This window comes from Hemitrygon akajei, chromosome 8 (assembly GCF_048418815.1).
Source record: "Hemitrygon akajei chromosome 8, sHemAka1.3, whole genome shotgun sequence".
Classification (NCBI taxonomy): Eukaryota; Metazoa; Chordata; class Chondrichthyes; order Myliobatiformes; family Dasyatidae; genus Hemitrygon; species Hemitrygon akajei.
Window position 1 is genome coordinate 3,358,060 of NC_133131.1, and position 17,780 is coordinate 3,375,839.

Genomic DNA, 17,780 nt, shown 5'->3' on the forward strand with positions numbered 1-17,780 from the left:
TAATTTCCTAGGCTATCTCTACTCCCTTTCTTGAATAAAGGAACAATATTCGCAACCCTCCAATCCTCGGGAACCTCTCCCATCCCCATTGATGATGCAAAGGTCATCGCCAGAGGCTCATCAATCTCCTACCTTGTCTCCCACAGTAGCCTGGGGTACATTTCGCCCAGTCCTGGAGACTTATCCAACCTGATGCTTTCCAAAAGTTCCAGCACATCCTCTTTCTTAATATCTACATGCTCAAGCTTTTCAGTCTGCTGCAAGTCATCACTACAATCACTAAGATCCTTTTCCATTGTGAATACAGAAGTAAAGTATTCATTAAGTACCTCTGCTATTTCCTCTGGTTCCATATACACTTTCCCACTGTCACACTTGATTGGTCCTATTCTCTCACCTCTTATCCTCTTGCTCTTCACATACTTGTAGAATGCCTTGGGGTTTTCCTTAGTTCTGCCCACCAGGTCCTTCTCATGGCTCCTTCTGGCTCTCCTAATTTTCTTCTTAAGCTCCTTCCTAGTAGCCTTATAATCTTCTTGATCTCTATCATTACCTAGCTCTCTGAACCTTCTGTAAGTTTTTCTTTTCTTCTTGACTAGATCTATTACAGCCTTTGTACACCACAGTTCCTGTACCCTACCGTAACTTCCCTGTCTCATTGGAACGTACCTACACAGAGCTCCACACAAAAATTCCCTGAATATTTGCCATGTTTCTTCCATACTTTTCCATGAGAACATCTGTTTCCAGTTTAAGCTTCCAATTTCCTGCCTTATAGCCTCATAATTCCCCTGATTCCAACTAAACACTTTTCTAACATGTCTGTTCTATCTCTCTCCAATGCTATTGTAAAGGAGATAGAATTATGATCACTATCTCCAAAATGCTCTCCCACTGAGAGATCTGACACCTGACCAGGTTCATTTCCCAATACCAAATCAAGTACTGCCTCTCCTCTTGTAGGCTTATCTACATATTGTGTCAAGAAACCTTCCTGAACACACCTAACAAACTCCACCCCATCTAAACCCCTTGCTCTAGGGAGCTGCCAATTGATATTTGGGAAATTAAAATCTCCCATTACGACAACTCTGCTATTATTACACCTTTCCAGGATCTGTTTCCCTATCTGTTTCTCGATATCCCTGTTGCTATTAGGCGGTCTATAAAAAACACCCAGTAAAGTTATTGACCTCTTCCTGTTCCTAACCTCCACCCACAGAGACTCTGTAGACAATCCCTCCATGGCATCCACCTTTTCTGCAGCTGTGACACTACCTCTGATCAACAGTGCCACGCCCCCACCTCTTTTGTCTCCCTATCTGTCCTTTCTGAAACATCTAAAACCCGGCACTTGAAGTACCCATTCTTGTCGTTGATCCATCCAAGTCTCTGTAATGGCCACCACATCATATCTCCGAGTACTGATCTATGCTCTAAGCTCATCCGCTTTGTTCACAACACTCCTTGCATTAAAATAGACACATCTCAAGCCTTCAGTCTGAGTGCATCCCTTCTCTATCACCTGCCTAACCTCCCTCTCGCAGTGTCTACAAGCTTTCTCTATTTGTGAGCTAACTTCCTCTTCCCCAGGCTCTTCAGTTTGGTTCCCACCCCCAACAACTCTAGTTTAAACTCTCCCCAGTAGCCTTAGCAAACCTCCCTGTCAGGATATTGGTCCCCCTGGGATTCAAGTACAACCCATCCATTTTCTACAGGTCACACCTGCCCCAAAATAGGTCCCAATGATCCAGAAATCTGAATCCCTGCCCCCGCTCCAATCCCTCAGCCACGCATTTATCCTCCACCTCATTCTATTCCTATGCTCAAAGTCGCGTGATTAATCCTGAGATTACTACCTTTGTGGTCCTATTTCTCAACTTCCTTCCTAACTCTTTTTTCAGGACCTCTTCCCTTTTCCTACCTATGTCATTAGTAGATAGATAGATAGATAGATAGATAGATACTTTATTCATCCCCATGGGGAAATTCAACTTTTTTCCAATGTCCCATACACTTGTTGTAGCAAAACTAATTACATACAATACTTAACTCAGTAAAAAATATGATATGCATCTAAATCACTATCTCAAAAAGCATTAATAATAGCTTTTAAAAAGTTCTTAAGTCCTGGCGGTTGAATTGTAAAGCCTAATGGCATTGGGGAGTATTGACCTCTTCATCCTGTCTGAGGAGCATTGCATCGATAGTAACCTGTCGCTGAAACTGCTTCTCTGTGTCTGGATGGTGCTATGTAGAGGATGTTCAGAGTTATCCCTAATTGACCGTAGCCTACTCAGCGCCCTTCGCTCAGCTACCGATGTTAAACTCTCCAGTACTTTGCCCACGACAGAACCCGCCTTCCTTACCAGCTTATTAAGACGTGAGGCGTCCCTCTTCTTAATGCTTCCTCCCCAACACGCCACCACAAAGAAGAGGGCGCTCTCCACAACTGACCTATAGAACATCTTCAGCATCTCACTACAGACATTGAATGACGCCAACCTTCTAAGGAAGTACAGTCGACTCTGTGCCTTCCTGCACAAGGCATCTGTGTTGGCAGTCCAGTCTAGCTTCTCGTCTAACTGTACTCCCAGATACTTGTAGGTCTTAACCTGCTCCACACATTCTCCATTAATGATCACTGGCTCCATATGAGGCCTAGATCTCCACGGCCTCTGGCTGTTCTTCCTCTCACTGCAGGATATTTTAGACGTGATCTGAAACATCCTGGACCCTGGCACCTGGGAGGCAAACTATCATCCGAGTTTCTTTCCTGCATCCACAGAATCACCTGTCTGACCCCCTAACTATAGAGTCCCCTATCACTACTGCCTTCCTCTTCCCTACCCTTCTGAGCCACAGGGCCAGGTTCAGTGCCAGAGGTATGGCCACTGCCGCTTCCCCCAGGTAGGCTGTCCCCCCCAACAGTACTCAGGCAGGAGTACTTATTGTCAAGGGGTACAGCCACATGGGTACTCTCTAGTACCTGACTCTTCCCCTTCTCTCTCCTGACCATGACCCACTTGTCTGTTTCCCGTGGCCCTGGTGTGACCACCTGCCTGTAACTCCTCTCTATCACCTCCTCGCTCTCCCTGACTAGGCAAAAGTCATCAAGCTGCATCTCCAGTTCCCTAACTCAGTCCCTCAGGAGCTGCAGCTCGACACATCAGGTGCAGATGTGGCCGTCCGGGAGGCTGGGAGACTCCAGGACCTCCCACATCTGACACTGAGCACAGAAAACTGGCCTCACACACATACTTCCTACCTCACCTGTTTATTCTGAAAGGGACGCAAATCAAATGCTAAAAACCTGAACTTAAGTAAAGGCAGTTACATGGGTCAAAGAAGTTGCTGAGGTTTAGAAGTGATAGGATGTTTAATAAATCAAAAGGGATGGTGGTACAGATCGTGAAGGAGATAATAGCAATCACATTTGTGGCACTGAAAATACAAGCAGAAGTTTGTCAAAGAAAGTGGATCCAGAGTAAGTAAAAATTGTAAAAAGAATCAAAGATTAAGGCCCTTTATTTGAATGCATCTTCCATTTGTAACAAGATTATTGAGTTGATTGCACAAATAATGAAGGATTAGTAAGACAGCACATAGGTGCAAGAGAGAGGCAAAGGGTGATGGGTTCAAAGACATGGAAAATTGTGGTAAAAGGTGAATGGCAAGTGCAGGAGAAGATTATTAAAGTCATCAGAATGAAAAAATATAGGATAGAGAGTTTAGAAAGATTTTGGAATCTAATTTCAAGCAACAGAGGAACAACTTTGAGTAAGGAGGTGATGAATACAAGATTGAGTGGGTTGCACGTGAATGTGTGCAGTTTATGTAACAAGGTAAATGAGTTTACAACACAGACTGAATTTGTTGGGTACAATGTCAGTGGCATCATGGAGATGTGGCTGAAAAAAGAATCAGGGATGGGAACTAAGCATCCAAGGTTGTGCATCCCATCAATAGAACATGCAGGTGGGCAGAGGGGGATGGGTGGCCTTTTTGGTACAAAATGAAATTAAATTGATAACAAGGGGCAACGCAGGATCAGAATCTTTGTGGGTAAAGTTGAGGAGCCAAAAAGATAAAAAGACCCTGATCGGAGGTATGTGCAGACCTTCAAATAGTAGCCAGGATGTAGGGTACCAGGTGCACCAGAAAAAAACATTTGAGAAGGATAACATTACAGTGATCATGAGGACTTCAATACGCAGGTTAGATGGGGAAAGTTAATACTGCTGAGGTTTTTTAAGGCATTGGTCAGACTACATTCAGAAAATTGTAAACAATTTTAGTCCCTGTATCTGAGGAAAGATGTGTTGTCCCTGGTTGTGATTGTAGGTGGCTTTAACTTTGTGTATATTGACTGGGGTTCCCACATTGTAAAAAGACTAGATGGGATGGAGCTTGTCCAATGTGCTTAGGAAAGTTTCTCTAATCATTAGAGAGAGAATTCAACTAGACTGGATCTCCTATTAGGGAACATTAGTTTCAGTATAAATAATGGGGAAGGTAGGACTGGTCCTTGGGTTGAGGTTCTATATTAGGGCTAGAACCCTAATAAACCCTGATGAACCGATGAACTAAATGAGTATTTTGTGTCAGTCTTCACTGTGAAAGACACTACGCAGTATGCCTGATGTTGTAGTGTGTGAAGGAAGAGAAGTGAGTGCAGTTACTGTTACAAGAGAGAAGGTGCCCAAAAAGCTGAAAGACAAAAAGGTACATAAGTCACCTAGACTAGAGGAACTGCACCCTAGGGTTCTGAAAGAAGTAGCATTAGAGATTGTGGTGGCATTAGAAATGATCTTTCAAAAATCATTGGACTCTGGCATAGTGCCAGAGGTCTGCAAAATTGCAAATGACACTCCACTTTTTAAGTAAGGAGGAAGTCAGCAGAAAGGAAATTATAGATCATTTAGCCCGAACTCAGTGGTTGGGAAAATTTTAGAGTCAATTGTTAAGGATGAGGTGATGGAATACTTGGTGTCACAGGACAGGACAGTACAAAGTCAGTATAGTTTCCTTCAGGGAAAATCCTGCCTGACGAACCTATTGGAATTCTTTGAGGAGATCACAAGTAGGATAGGTAAGGGGATGCAGTAGATGTTGTTTATTTGGACTTTCAGAAGGCCTTTGACAAGGTGTCATACATGAGGTTGCTTACCAAGTTAAGAGCCCATGGTATTACAGGAAAGTTACTAACATGGTTAGAGCATTGGCTGATTGGTAGGAAGCAATGAGTGGGAATAAAAGGCTCCTTTTCTGGTTGGCTGCCAGTGACTAGTGGTGTTCCGCAGGGGTCGGTGTTGGGACCACTTCTTTTTAAGCTGGATATCAATGAGATGATGGAATAGATGACTTTTTTCCCAAGTTTGCAGATGTTGTGAAGATTGGTGGAGGGGCAGGTGGTGTTGAGGAATCAGGTAGGATGCAAAAGGACTTAGACAGATTAGGAGAATGGGCAAGAAAGTGGCAAATGTTGAAAAATGCATGGTCGTGCACTTTGTTAGTAGAAATGAACGTGCGGACCATTTTCCAATCAGGGAGAAAATCCAGGAATCTGAGACTCAGAGGGTCTTGGGAGTCCTTGTGCAGAACACCTGATGGTTAACTTGCAGGTTGAGTCAATGATGAGGAAGGTAAATGCCATGTTAGCATTCATTTCAACAGGTCTAGAATAAGGTTCATCCATCGTCATCGATGAAGACCTGGACACCATTAGTAATTTTTATGAGGTCGAGTTGCTAGCTCAACAGATGGAGAGCACGCACAGGAGCTGGCCAGATTCGAACTTGGGACTTCTCGCCCCGAGGTCCAGCACTGATGCCACTACGCCACTAGCCAGCTTGATGGTGTCGAGACTAGCACTTGATTTGGATTTAAGTGAGGGAGAGTTGCACAGCATCAGCCTCACTCTCTCTTCCCAATTCCCATTTGGATCCAGTGGCAAGACAAGTCGAGATGGCTGGAGATGGGACTAGGCACAGTGAATGACCAGGATGTCTTCTGTGTCTTGTCGTGCTCTACAAGTTCCATGACTCTTTCAGAGACGGGCTTCTTGATCATTGGACCTTCCATTGGTCTCGTCCACTCAATCTGCTGGAGTCTGACTTCACATGCTGGGATAGACATCTCCCTATCTCACCGAACATTTGAGATCCATCGGCTACCCTCACCTGGTTTAGCCAGCTTGTTGAAGCTATTGCCTGGGGTGTGGCCACTGTCGCATGCAAACAGCTACGGGGAGCCACAGATGAAAGCTGAGTGCCAGGTGGGGACAAAAGATGGACTAACCGCCCTGAAAAGGACACGACATGTTTCCCCATCAGAAGTGCAACCCCTCCCTGGTCTAGAATACAAGAGCAGGGATGTGATGCTGAGGCCTTATAAGGAACTGGTGAGGCCTCACCTTGAGTATTGTGAACAGTTTCGGGCCCTTCCTCTTAGAAAAGATGTGCTGGCATTGGAGAGGGTCCCAAGGAGGTTCACAAAGCTGATTCCAGGAATGAAAGGGTTATCATACGAGGAATGTTTGATGGCTCTGGGTCTGAACTCACTGGAATTCAGAAGGATGAAGGGGATATCTCACTGAAACCTTTCAAGTGTTGAAAGGCCTAGACAAAGTAGATGTGGACAGGATGTTTCCTATGGTGGGAGAGTCAAGGACAAGAGGGCACAGCCTCAGGATAGAGGGGCGCCCTTTCAAAACAGAGATTCGGAGAAATTTCTTTAGCAAAGGGTGGTGAATTTGTGGAACTTGTTGCCACGTGCAGCTGTGGAGGCCAGGTTGTTGGGTGTATTTAAAGCAGAGATTGATAGGTTCTTGATTGGACATGGTATCAAAAGTATGGGGAGAAGGCCAGGAACTGGGGTTGAGGAGGAGATAACAAAAAAGATCAGCCATGATTGAATGGCGGAGCAGACTCAATGGGCCAGATGGCCTAATCTTGCTCCTGTGTTTTATGGTCTTGTGGTCTAAATTAGAGAAAGGCCAATTTTGATGGTATCAGAAAGGATCCAGTAAGTATGGATTGGGATGGTTTGTTTTCTGGCAAAGAGGTGTAGATAAGTGGGAGACCTTCAAAAGTAGTTCCCACACTCCTGCCAAACTAGTTTAAACCCTCCATAAAAGCTCTAACAAATCTGTCCACTAGGATATTGGTTCCTCTCAAGTTCCTGTGTGACTCATCCTTTATGTACAGGTTGTACCTTCCTCAGAAGAGATCCCAGTGATCTACAAATCTAAAACCCTACCCCCTACACCAATTCCTCAGCCACACATTCTTCTGCCAAATCATCCTAGTCTTACCCTCACTGGAGTGTATTGCAGGCAGCAATCCAGAGATGACTACCCTTACCAGCTCTCTAAACATACATACACTATATTCCCTCTATAGATGCTCTATAATGAGTCTATCAGCAGCTCCAATCACTCTAGGGAGTCTGCCAGGATATACATCCTGCAGGAGAAGCACACTACTGCACTAGCTTCCAGAAACATTACAAATGTTCCCTTTGACTCAGACTGTAGGATACAAAAAACTACTATTCCTTGTTACTGCTTCCCTGGTCACCAAAATTAGCACTTTAACCTCAACAGCAGAAACCACATGAAGCTAGCCCCTCTCAAAATGGCCACTCCAGTTAGAGCTGGAGAAGAGAGCTCAGAATGTACTTGACATCATGCAGGAAACTGTGAATCACAGCTAGAATAACTGTTAAACAAAAGATGATTACTTTTACATTCTATTTTGGAGCTTTAACATGAATTGATATTTTTTTTACAGCTCAAGACCAGTTATCAACATCAAGGTGGCTGCCAATTTTTTTCCAGAGATGGTGCCTCTATCTTTTGCAACCTTTTCTGAGCAGAAGAAAATTATTCAAGTTCATGTCTGTTTTAATGCTGAATCAAATTTTGGATCATTAGGTAATTTTTCAGTACAGAATTCAAAAGAAATGTCAACAGTATTGTTTTCATGATTTTGCTGAGGGCAATTACGTTTTAAGATCATGCAGGAAAGATTAAGGTAGTGATGATAGATGCAGACAAAATGTAGGATAGTCAATTGAGGATGTTTGATTATACAACAATGAACAGAGTTTCCCGTAAGCAGAATTTTAGACCTAGATAGAGTGGATGTGGAGAGGATATTTTCTGTAGCAGGGGAGTCTAGGAACAGAGGGTAGCCTCAGAATAGAAGGATGTCCCTTTGGAACAGAAATGAGGGGGAATTTCTTTAGCCAGAGGGTGGTGAATCTATGGAATTCAGTTGTGGAGGCCAAGTCATTGGGAATTCTTAAAGCAGAGATTCATAGGTTATTGATTAGTAAAGGCATCAAAGGCTATGGGGCAAACACGAGGAAATCTGCAGATGCTGGAAATTTAAACAAACCACACAAAATGCTGGTGGAACACAGCAGGCCAGGCAGCATCTATAGGGAGAAGCACTGTCGACGTTTCGGGCCAAGACCCTTCGTCAGGCTATGGGGTGAAGGCGGGAAAATGGGGTTGAGCAGGATAATAAATTGACCATGATAGAATGACAGAGCAGACTTGATAGGCAGAATAGCCTAATTCTGCTCCTATAGTATGTCTTATGTCTTCTTATTATGTTAATAAATGAAATGCAAAGTGATTCTCCAAATACACCAAGGTTGGGTGGGACTACAACTGGAGGTCTTGGGTTAAGGATAAAATAGTTCAATGGTTCAATTTAATATCAGAGAATGTACACAAGACACAAACTGAAATTCTTATGGAGAGAGAGAGAGAGGGACAGAGAAAGAAATAACACACTTTCAGGGATGATGGCAGAGCAGCAATGGCTGGAAATTCTGGAAGCAATTCAGAAGGCACAGGATATATACATCCCAAAGAGGAAGATTCTAAAGGCAAGATGACATAACTATGGTTAGCAAGGGAAATCAATGCCAACGTAAAAGCCAAAGAGAGGGCATATAATAGAGCAAAAATTAGTGGGGAGTTAGAGGATGGGGAAGCTTTTAAATACCAACAGAAGGCAACTAAAATAGAAATTAAGAAGGTAAAAATGGAATATGAAAGTCAGCTAGCCATTATTATTAAAGAGGATATCAAAAGTTTCTTCAGATAGACAAAGTCTAAACGAGAGGAGAAAATGGATATCAGAGTGCTGGAAAATGATACTGGAGGTAGTAATAGGGGACAAGGAAATGGTAAATGAACTGAATAAGTATTTTGCATCAATCTTCACTGTGGAAGACACTAGCAGTATGCCGGCAGTTCCAGGTATCAAGAGTCATAAAGTGTGTGAAGTTACCATTACTAGGGAGAAGGTTCTCGGGAAATTGAAAGGTCTGAAGGTAAACCAGATGGTGTACACCTCAGGTTCTGAAAGAGATTGGGGATGATTAGTAATGATCTTTCAAGAATTACTACATTTTGGCATGGTTCCAGAGGACTGGAAAATTGCAAATGTCACACCACTCTTTAAGAGCAAGAGAGGCAGAAGAAAGGAAATTATAGGCCTAGCAACATACACAAAATGCTGGAGGAACTCAGCAGGCCAGGCAGCATCTGCGGAAAAGAGTAAACAGTCCACATTTCAGGCTGAGAGTCGTCATTATTTTGAGAGGTCTAGAATATAAAGGAAGGATGTAATGTTGAGGCTTCATATGGCATCACTTGGAGTATGGTGAGCAGTTTTGGGCCTCTTATCTTAAAAAGGATATGCTGAAACTGGAGAGGGTTCAAAGAAGGTTCACAAAAATGATTCCAGGATTGAATGGCTTGTTACTATTTCATGGCTCTGGCTTGTACTCACTGGAATTCAGAAAAATGAGGAGCTGTCAAGAAGGCAACTCCAAAGAAAATCATCAAATATTCCTGTTTTGGTCTGTTACAGCTAAAAACCACAGCTACCTCTCTAGTTAGTAACATCATTTCAAGGTGATTTAAAAAATCAATTGCTGCTCAAATCTGTAACTGTGCTACAAATTAATTTACTTTTCTCGGCATACTGCGTGCATTCAAGTATAACACATAAATAATCTTCCGGAAATAGTAGGGGACCGAGGGTCTAGTGAGATGGAGGAACTGAGGGAAATACATGTTAGTAGAGAAGTGGTGTTAGGTAAATTGAAGGGATTAAAGGCAGATAAATCCCCAGGGCCAGATGGTCTGCATCCCAGAGTGCTTAAGGTAGTAGCTCAAGAAATAGTGGATGCATTAGTGATAATTTTTCAAAACTCCTTAGATTCTGGATTAGTTCCTGAGGATTGGAGGGTGGCTAATGTAACCCCACTTTTTAAAAAAGGAGGGAGAGAGAAACTGGGGAATTATAGACCAGTTAGCCTGACATCGGTGGTGGGGAAAATGCTAGATTCAGTTTTGATAACAGCACATTTGGAAAGAGGTGAAATCATCGGACAAAGTCAGCATGAATTTGTGAAAGGAAAATCATGTCTGACAAATCTTATAGAATTTTTTGAGGATGTAACTAGTAGAGTGGATAGGGGAGAACCAGTGGATGTGGTATATTTGGATTTTCAAAAGGCTTTTGACAAGGTCCCACACAGGAGATTAGTGTGCAAACTTAAAGCACACGGTATTGGGGGTATGGTATTAATGTGGATAGAGAATTGGTTGGCAGACAGGAAACAAAGAGTGGGAGTAAACGGGACCTTTTCAGAATGGCAGGCAGTGACTAGTGGGGTACCGCAAGGCTCAGTGCTGGGATCCCAGTTGTTTACAATGCATATTAATGATTTAGATGAGGGAATTAAATACAGCATCTCCAAGTTTGCAGATGACACGAAGCTGGGCGGCGGTGTTAGCTGTGAGGAGGATGCTAAGAGGATGCAGGGTGACTTGGATAGGTTAGGTGAGTGGGCAAATTCATGGCAGATGCAATTTAATGTGGATAAATGTGAGGTTATCCACTTTGGTTGCAAGAACAGGAAAACAGATTATTATCTGAATGGTGGCCGATTAGGAAAAGGGGAGGTGCTACGAGACCTGGGTGTCATTGTACACCAGTCATTGAAAGTGGGCATGCAGGTACAGCAGGCGGTGAAAAAGGCAAATGGTATGTTGGTATTCATAGCAAGAGGATTCGAGTATAGGAGAAGGGAGGTTCTACTGCAGTTGTACAAGGCCTTGGTGGGACCGCACCTAGAATATTGTGTGCAGTTTTGGTCCCCTAATCTGAGGAAAGACATTCTTGCCATAGAGGGAGTACAGAGAAGGTTCACCAGATTGATTCCTGGGATGGCAGGACTTTCATATGAAGAAAGACTGGATCGACTAGGCTTATACTCACTGGAATTTAGAAGATTGAGGGGGGATCTTATTGAAACATATAAAATTCTAAAGGGATTGGACAGGCTAGATGCAGGAAAATTGTTTCCGATGTTGGGGGAGTCCAGAATGAGGGGTCACAGTTTAAGGATAAAGGGGAAGCCTTTTAGGACCGAGAGGAGGAAAAACTTCTTCACACAGAGAGTGGTGAATCTGTGGAATTCTCTGCCACAGGAAACAGTTGAGGCCAGTTCATTGGCTATATTTAAGAGGGAGTTAGATATGGCCCTTGTGGCTAAAGAGATCAGGGGGAATGGAGAGAAAGCAGATACAGGGTTCTGAGTTGGGTGATCAACCATGATCATACTGAATGGCGGTGCAGGCTCGAAGGGCTGAATGGCCTACTCCTGCACCTATTTTCTATGTTTCTATGTTTCTAACACCTTCAGTCCTGTATTCATCACCCTTTTCATTTTTGTCCCCCTTTTACATTGCAACTCATTCCATTTACTACAATTTTGCCCTATCATTTGCTTTTCCTTGCTAGCAATCACACTACATACTACTTTTGTTAGTAAATCGACTACCCCATCCTCAGCCCTATCACTCCAGTTCCTATTATTCCGATCTTCTGTTAGGAAATGAGAAAGGTCAGGTGACAGGTGGAGGGGAATACTTTGGACCCAGTAACCATAATTCCATTAGTTTCAATATAATTACGGAGAAGGATATGACCAGTCCTCAGGTTGAGATTCTAAATTGGAGAAGGGCCAATTTTGATGGCATCATAAAGGATATAGCAGGTATGAATTGGCAGAGGTATGTTTAATAGGTGGGAAACCTTCTAAAGTAAAATATTGAGAGTACAGAGTTTGTATGTTCCTGTTAGAATAAAAACTTGATTCTTGATTTTCAAGGGATATTGAGGCCCTTGTTAAGGAGAAAAAGGAGGTACATAGCAGGTATAGAAAGGCAGGAACAAATGGGGTACTGGAGGAGTATAAAATGAATATAAATATGTATATAAAATGTATATAAATATAAATGTGTGTATATATATATGTACATGTATATAAAATGTATAAAATATGCAAGAGAACACGAGAGGGAAATCAGGAGGGCTAAAATAAATCACAAATTTGCTCTGGCAGACAAAATGAATCTTAATGACTTCACGGGTATATTAAGTCCAAAGGTTTCATTATGAGAATGGTCCAACATCCAAGTTAAAATAATATTAGAAATTAAGACTTGGAATGGCAGATCATAAGAGTCCAATATTAATGTTTAATTGTCAATAAAATGAAAAATGTACAGTAAAATTGGAATCAAGTGGTTTGGGCAAAAAACTGGAATAAATTAGATAGAATGTATCAATATATTTTATTCTGGATTTTTGTAGATTTGAAGAATTCTTTTGTTAATTACACCATCAACCTGGACACAAAACAAAAAAACAAAAGGGTAATGTTTACAAAAAGTGATGGAACTCCTAGCACCATATCTGATTCTGTGAGGATTTCAGAAGAAGCCTGTAGAAACCATTCAATCACTGTGCAGGTAAGATCAGAATAGTCCTGAAAAGTGGGCAATACATTTTAATTCTACTCTTCAACTTTTAGATTTGAACTATTTCAGGGAACATAAAACAGGACAGCAAAGTACAGGGCCTTTGGCCCACAATTTTGTGCTGCCCTTTTATCCTACTCCAAGATTAATCTAACCCTTTCCTCCCACATAGCCCCTCCACTTTTCTTTAATTCTTGGTCTTTCTAAAAGTCTCTTAAATATCTCTAATGTAATTGTCTCTATCAGCACCTCTGGTAGTGTGTTTTGTGCACCCACTGTTCATTGTGTTTAAATATATATATATATCTCTGATAGCCCCCTATGCCTTCCTCCAATCAACTTAAATCTATGCCCTCCTGTACTAGTTATTTCTTTCTTGGGATGTCCATTCTATCTATGCCACTTATTTTTTTACACCTCTGTCGTTACCTTTCATCTTCCTTTGCTCCAAAGAGAAATCCCTAGCTCGCTCAGTCTATCCTCATAAGACATGCTCTACAAACCAAAACAGCATCCTGGTAAATCTCTTCTACATCATCATCATTATTATTATATGTCGTGTCCTATGATGTGGGTAGTCATGGTCAATGCCTGTGATTGTTCTTAGCAAATTTTTCTACAGAAGTAGTTTACCATTGTCTTCTTCTGGGCAGTGTCTTTACAAGTTGGGTGACCCCAGCCATCATCAATACTACCTGGCGTCAGTGGTCACATACTAGGACTTGTGATATGCACCAGCTGCTCGTATGACAATCTACCACCACTCCCTAGGCTTATCTGGGGGCTAAGCAGGTGTTACACCTTGCCTAAGAGTAGAGGGAGGGAGGGAGCACCTTACACCTCTTTTGGTAGAGATGTATCTCTGCACCCTCACTAGAGTTTCCACATCCTTCCTCTGATTAGGTGACTAGAACAGCACAGATGTGGTCTAATTAGAGTGTGGTCTAAATAGAGTTTTTTTTAGAGCTGCAACAATACCTTATTTCTCTTGAACTCAGTTCCATATCAACAAAGGCCAACACACCATAAAATCTTCTTAACCACCCCATCATTTGCATGACAGCTTTGAGGGGGTCTATGAGCACAGACCACAGCATACCTCTATTCTAACACACTGCTAAGAATCCTGCCATTAACCCTGCACTCAGCCTTCAAAGTCAATCTTCCAAATTGAATCACTTTGCACTTCTCCTGGTTGAACTCTATCTGCCACTTCTCATCCCAGTTCTACATCCCATAAATGTCCTGTTGTAACCTATTACAATTTGCTACACTATCCACAAAACCACCAACCTTTGTGTCATCTGAAAACTTACTAACCGACCTTTCCACTTCTTCATCCAAATCATTTATAAAAATCACAAAGAGCAGAGGTTCCAGAGCAGATCCTTATGGAACTTCATTGATCACCAACCTCTAGGCAAATTATACTTCATCTACTACCTTCAAAGTGATAATATCTGCCTTCGTCTGCCTCTGTGGGCAATCCTATTATGAATCCATCATTCTCTGCAACTTCTGCCATCTTCAGTGGGATCCTAACACCAAAAACATTTTTACCTCCCCCACTCTCCGCTTTGCACAGGGATTGCACTCTCCATGATTCCTTGTCCATTCATTCCTCTCCACTGATCTCTCACCTGTTACTTATCCCATCAAGAGGAAGAAGAGCTACTTGTTGACTGTTTGTCAACGGAACTAGATTAGGAAATTCACTACACAGCTCGTAATTAATCAAAGCTCACACTTAATTATCTCTGTACAAACAACATAACTATGTTGATCCCGGGCCAACAGCTTAGAACATGAATTCTACTGTTCCCTCTGCACCAATACTCACTCAGACAACTTTCCTATGGGATAAAATATTTAGGTATTAGAGTTGATAATGATGTTAAAAATTTATATAAACAAAATTATTTGCCATAATTAAAAAAAATAAAAGAGGATCTTGATAAATGGATGATGTTACCAATAACATTAATAGGTAGAGTTAATGCTGTAAAAATGAATGTATTTCCTAGATTGCAATATTTATTTCAAACTTTACCAATACAATTACCTCAGAAGTTTTTTCAAGAACTGAATAAATATGTAAGGAAATTTCTTTGGAAAGGAAAGATGTCAAGAATATCATTGGAAAATTTGACATGTAAATTTGATTTAGGAGGGTTACAACTTCCAAATTTTAAGAATTATTATAAAGCAAATCAACTTAGATTTATTGCGTCTTTTTTTGATGAAGAGAAACCGGCATGGATTAGAATAGAATTAGATAAGCTAGGAGAAAACATACCAGAAGATTTTATATATAAATGGGAATCCAAATGGATACGGGAAAAAAAAAGAATCTCCTATATTAAGACACTTGATTGATTTATGGAATAAGGTAAATATGGACAATGAGATAAAGAAATCTTTATTAGCAAAAAGAACTTTAATTCAAAATAGGCTTATTCCTTTTACAATGGATAATAAACTTTTACATAATTGGTTCCAAAAGGGGATTAAATATATAGGTGATTGTTTTGAAGGAGGTATATTGATGTCGTTTGATCAATTAAAAAATAAATATAAAATATCAAATAACACTCTTTTCTGTTATTTTCAATTAAAAGCTTATTTACGAGAAAAGCTGGGTCAAACAATGTTGATACCAAAACCTAGTGAAATAGAAATATTAATTCAGAAGGGAAAAAATAAAAAATTTACATCTTGTATGTATAATTTGATTCAAAAACAGACAATTAAATCAGGAATTCATAAATCAAGACAAAAATGGGAATCTGATTTGAATGTTAAAATTGATGGAAAAAAACTGGTCAAGATTATGTTCTGATTGTATGAGAAATACAATAAATGTTCGACTTAGATTAATACAATATAATTTTTTACATCAATTATATATAACACCACAGAAAATAAATAGATTGAATTCAAATATGCCTGACCAATGTTTTCGATATAATCAAGAAATTGGTACTTTTTTACATTCTACTTGGTCTTGTTTTAAAATTCAACCATTTTGGATAAATTTAAGACTTTTATTGGAACAAATTACTGGAGTACAACTCCCACATAGTCCACTATTATTTTTATTAGGAGACATTGAAGGGACAGTATCGCAACTTAAATTGAATGAGTATCAGAAAAAATTTATAAAAATTGCACTGACAGTAGCCAAAAAAGTTATCGCAGTTACTTGGAAATCTGATTTATATTTAACTATGGATCATTGGAATAATGAAATACATAGTTGTATTCCACTTGAAAAAATTACGTACAATCTAAGAAATGAATATGATATATTTTTGAAAATTTGGTTCCCATACTTATAAAAGATAGGATTAAATACATAGGTCCTTTGAAGATAAAATTATAAAGTAATGGGGGAAAGTAAAAATAAATATTAAAATTATTTTGAACTCCATGGAGCATGTGGAGATCCTCCGATATCCAGGCAATCTTTCTCTTCTTTCCTTTTTTTTCTTTCTTTAGATAAGAGTTAAGGGGGGGGAGGGTTAAGGGGAGGGGGGAGGGTTAATATTATTTTCTTACTATTTTATATCACATTTATTCTTTGTAATTTCTAAAATTTAATAAATAAATATTTTTTTAAAAGACAACTTTCCTATTTATAACACTAAAATGGGGGATGATCAATCCTTTCTTCACCCAGCCCCTGGCATGGGGGTTCTTCCTTGTGATGATGGGTCTCTTGAGAGAGTTATCGCTGATTGACCTTTAACACCTTTTTATTGGCTTTGCTCCAGGCCAGCATCCATTTATTGCCCTCTTCCCAGCAAGTGACAATCGATAATATGACCCTTTGTTCGCTTCATTAACCAGCTCGAATCACTCCAGGCAGGCACCAATCCCAACATTCACAAACCTGCATGTTACGTTATATCAAAATACAGGAACAGTCAGCATGGCTTTGTGAAGGGCAGATGGTGTCTAACAAGCCTGATAGAGTTCGTTGAGGATGTGACCAGGCATATAGATGAGAGTAGTGCTGTGGATGTGATCTACATGGATTTTAGTAAGGCATTTGACAAGGTTCCACACGGTAGGCTTATTCAGAAAGTTAGAAGGCATGGGATCCAGGGAAGTTTGGCCAGGTGGATTCAGAATTGGCTTGCCTACAGAAAGCAGAGGGTCATAGTGGAGGGAGTACATTCGGATTGGAGGGTTGTGACTAGTGGTGTCCCACAAGGATCGGTTCTGGGACCTCTACTTTTCATGATATTTATTAATGACCTGGATGTGGGGGTAGAAGGGTGAGTTAGCAAGTTTGCAGACGATACAAAGGTTGGTGGTGTTGTGGAAAGTGTTGAGGATTGTCGAAGATTGCAGAGAGACATTGATAGGATGCAGAAGTGGGCTGAGAAGTGGCAGATGGAATTCAACCCAGAGAAGTGTGAGGTGGTACACTTTGGAAGGACAGACTCCAAGGCAAGTACAAAGTAAATGGCAGGATACTTAGGAGTGTGGAGGAGCAGAGGGATCTGGGGTTACATGTGCACAGATCCCTGAAAGTTACCTCACAGCTAGATGGGGTAGTTAAGAAAGCTTATGGAGTGTTAGCTTTCATAAGTCGAGGGATAGAGTTTAAGAGTCGCAGGGTAATGATGCAGCTCTATAAAACTCTGGTTAGGCCACACTTGGAGTACTGTGTCCAGTTCTGATCACCTCACTATAGGAAGGATGTGGAAGCATTGGAAAGGGTACAGAGGAGACTTACCAGGATGCTGCCTGGTTTAGAGAGTATGCATCATGATCAGAGATTAAGGGAGTTAGGGCTTTACTTTCTGGAGAGAAGGAGGATGAGAGGAGACATGATAGAGGTATACAAGATATTAAGAGGAATAGATAGAGTGGACAGCCAGCGCCTCTTCCCCAGGGCACGACTGCTCAATACAAG

At 41.0% G+C, this 17,780-nt stretch overlaps 1 protein-coding gene across 1 annotated transcript in view; it reads left to right on the forward strand.

Moving 5' to 3' along the window:
* The window catches only part of LOC140731558 (integrin alpha-E-like), a 319,805-nt gene that overhangs the window by 131,584 nt on the left and 170,441 nt on the right, over window positions 1-17,780 (forward strand). The window contains exons 17-18 of the mRNA XM_073053069.1: window positions 7,794-7,936; window positions 12,690-12,847. Coding sequence (XP_072909170.1) covers window positions 7,794-7,936; window positions 12,690-12,847 — 301 coding nt within the window. The remainder of the gene's footprint in view (window positions 1-7,793; window positions 7,937-12,689; window positions 12,848-17,780) is intronic.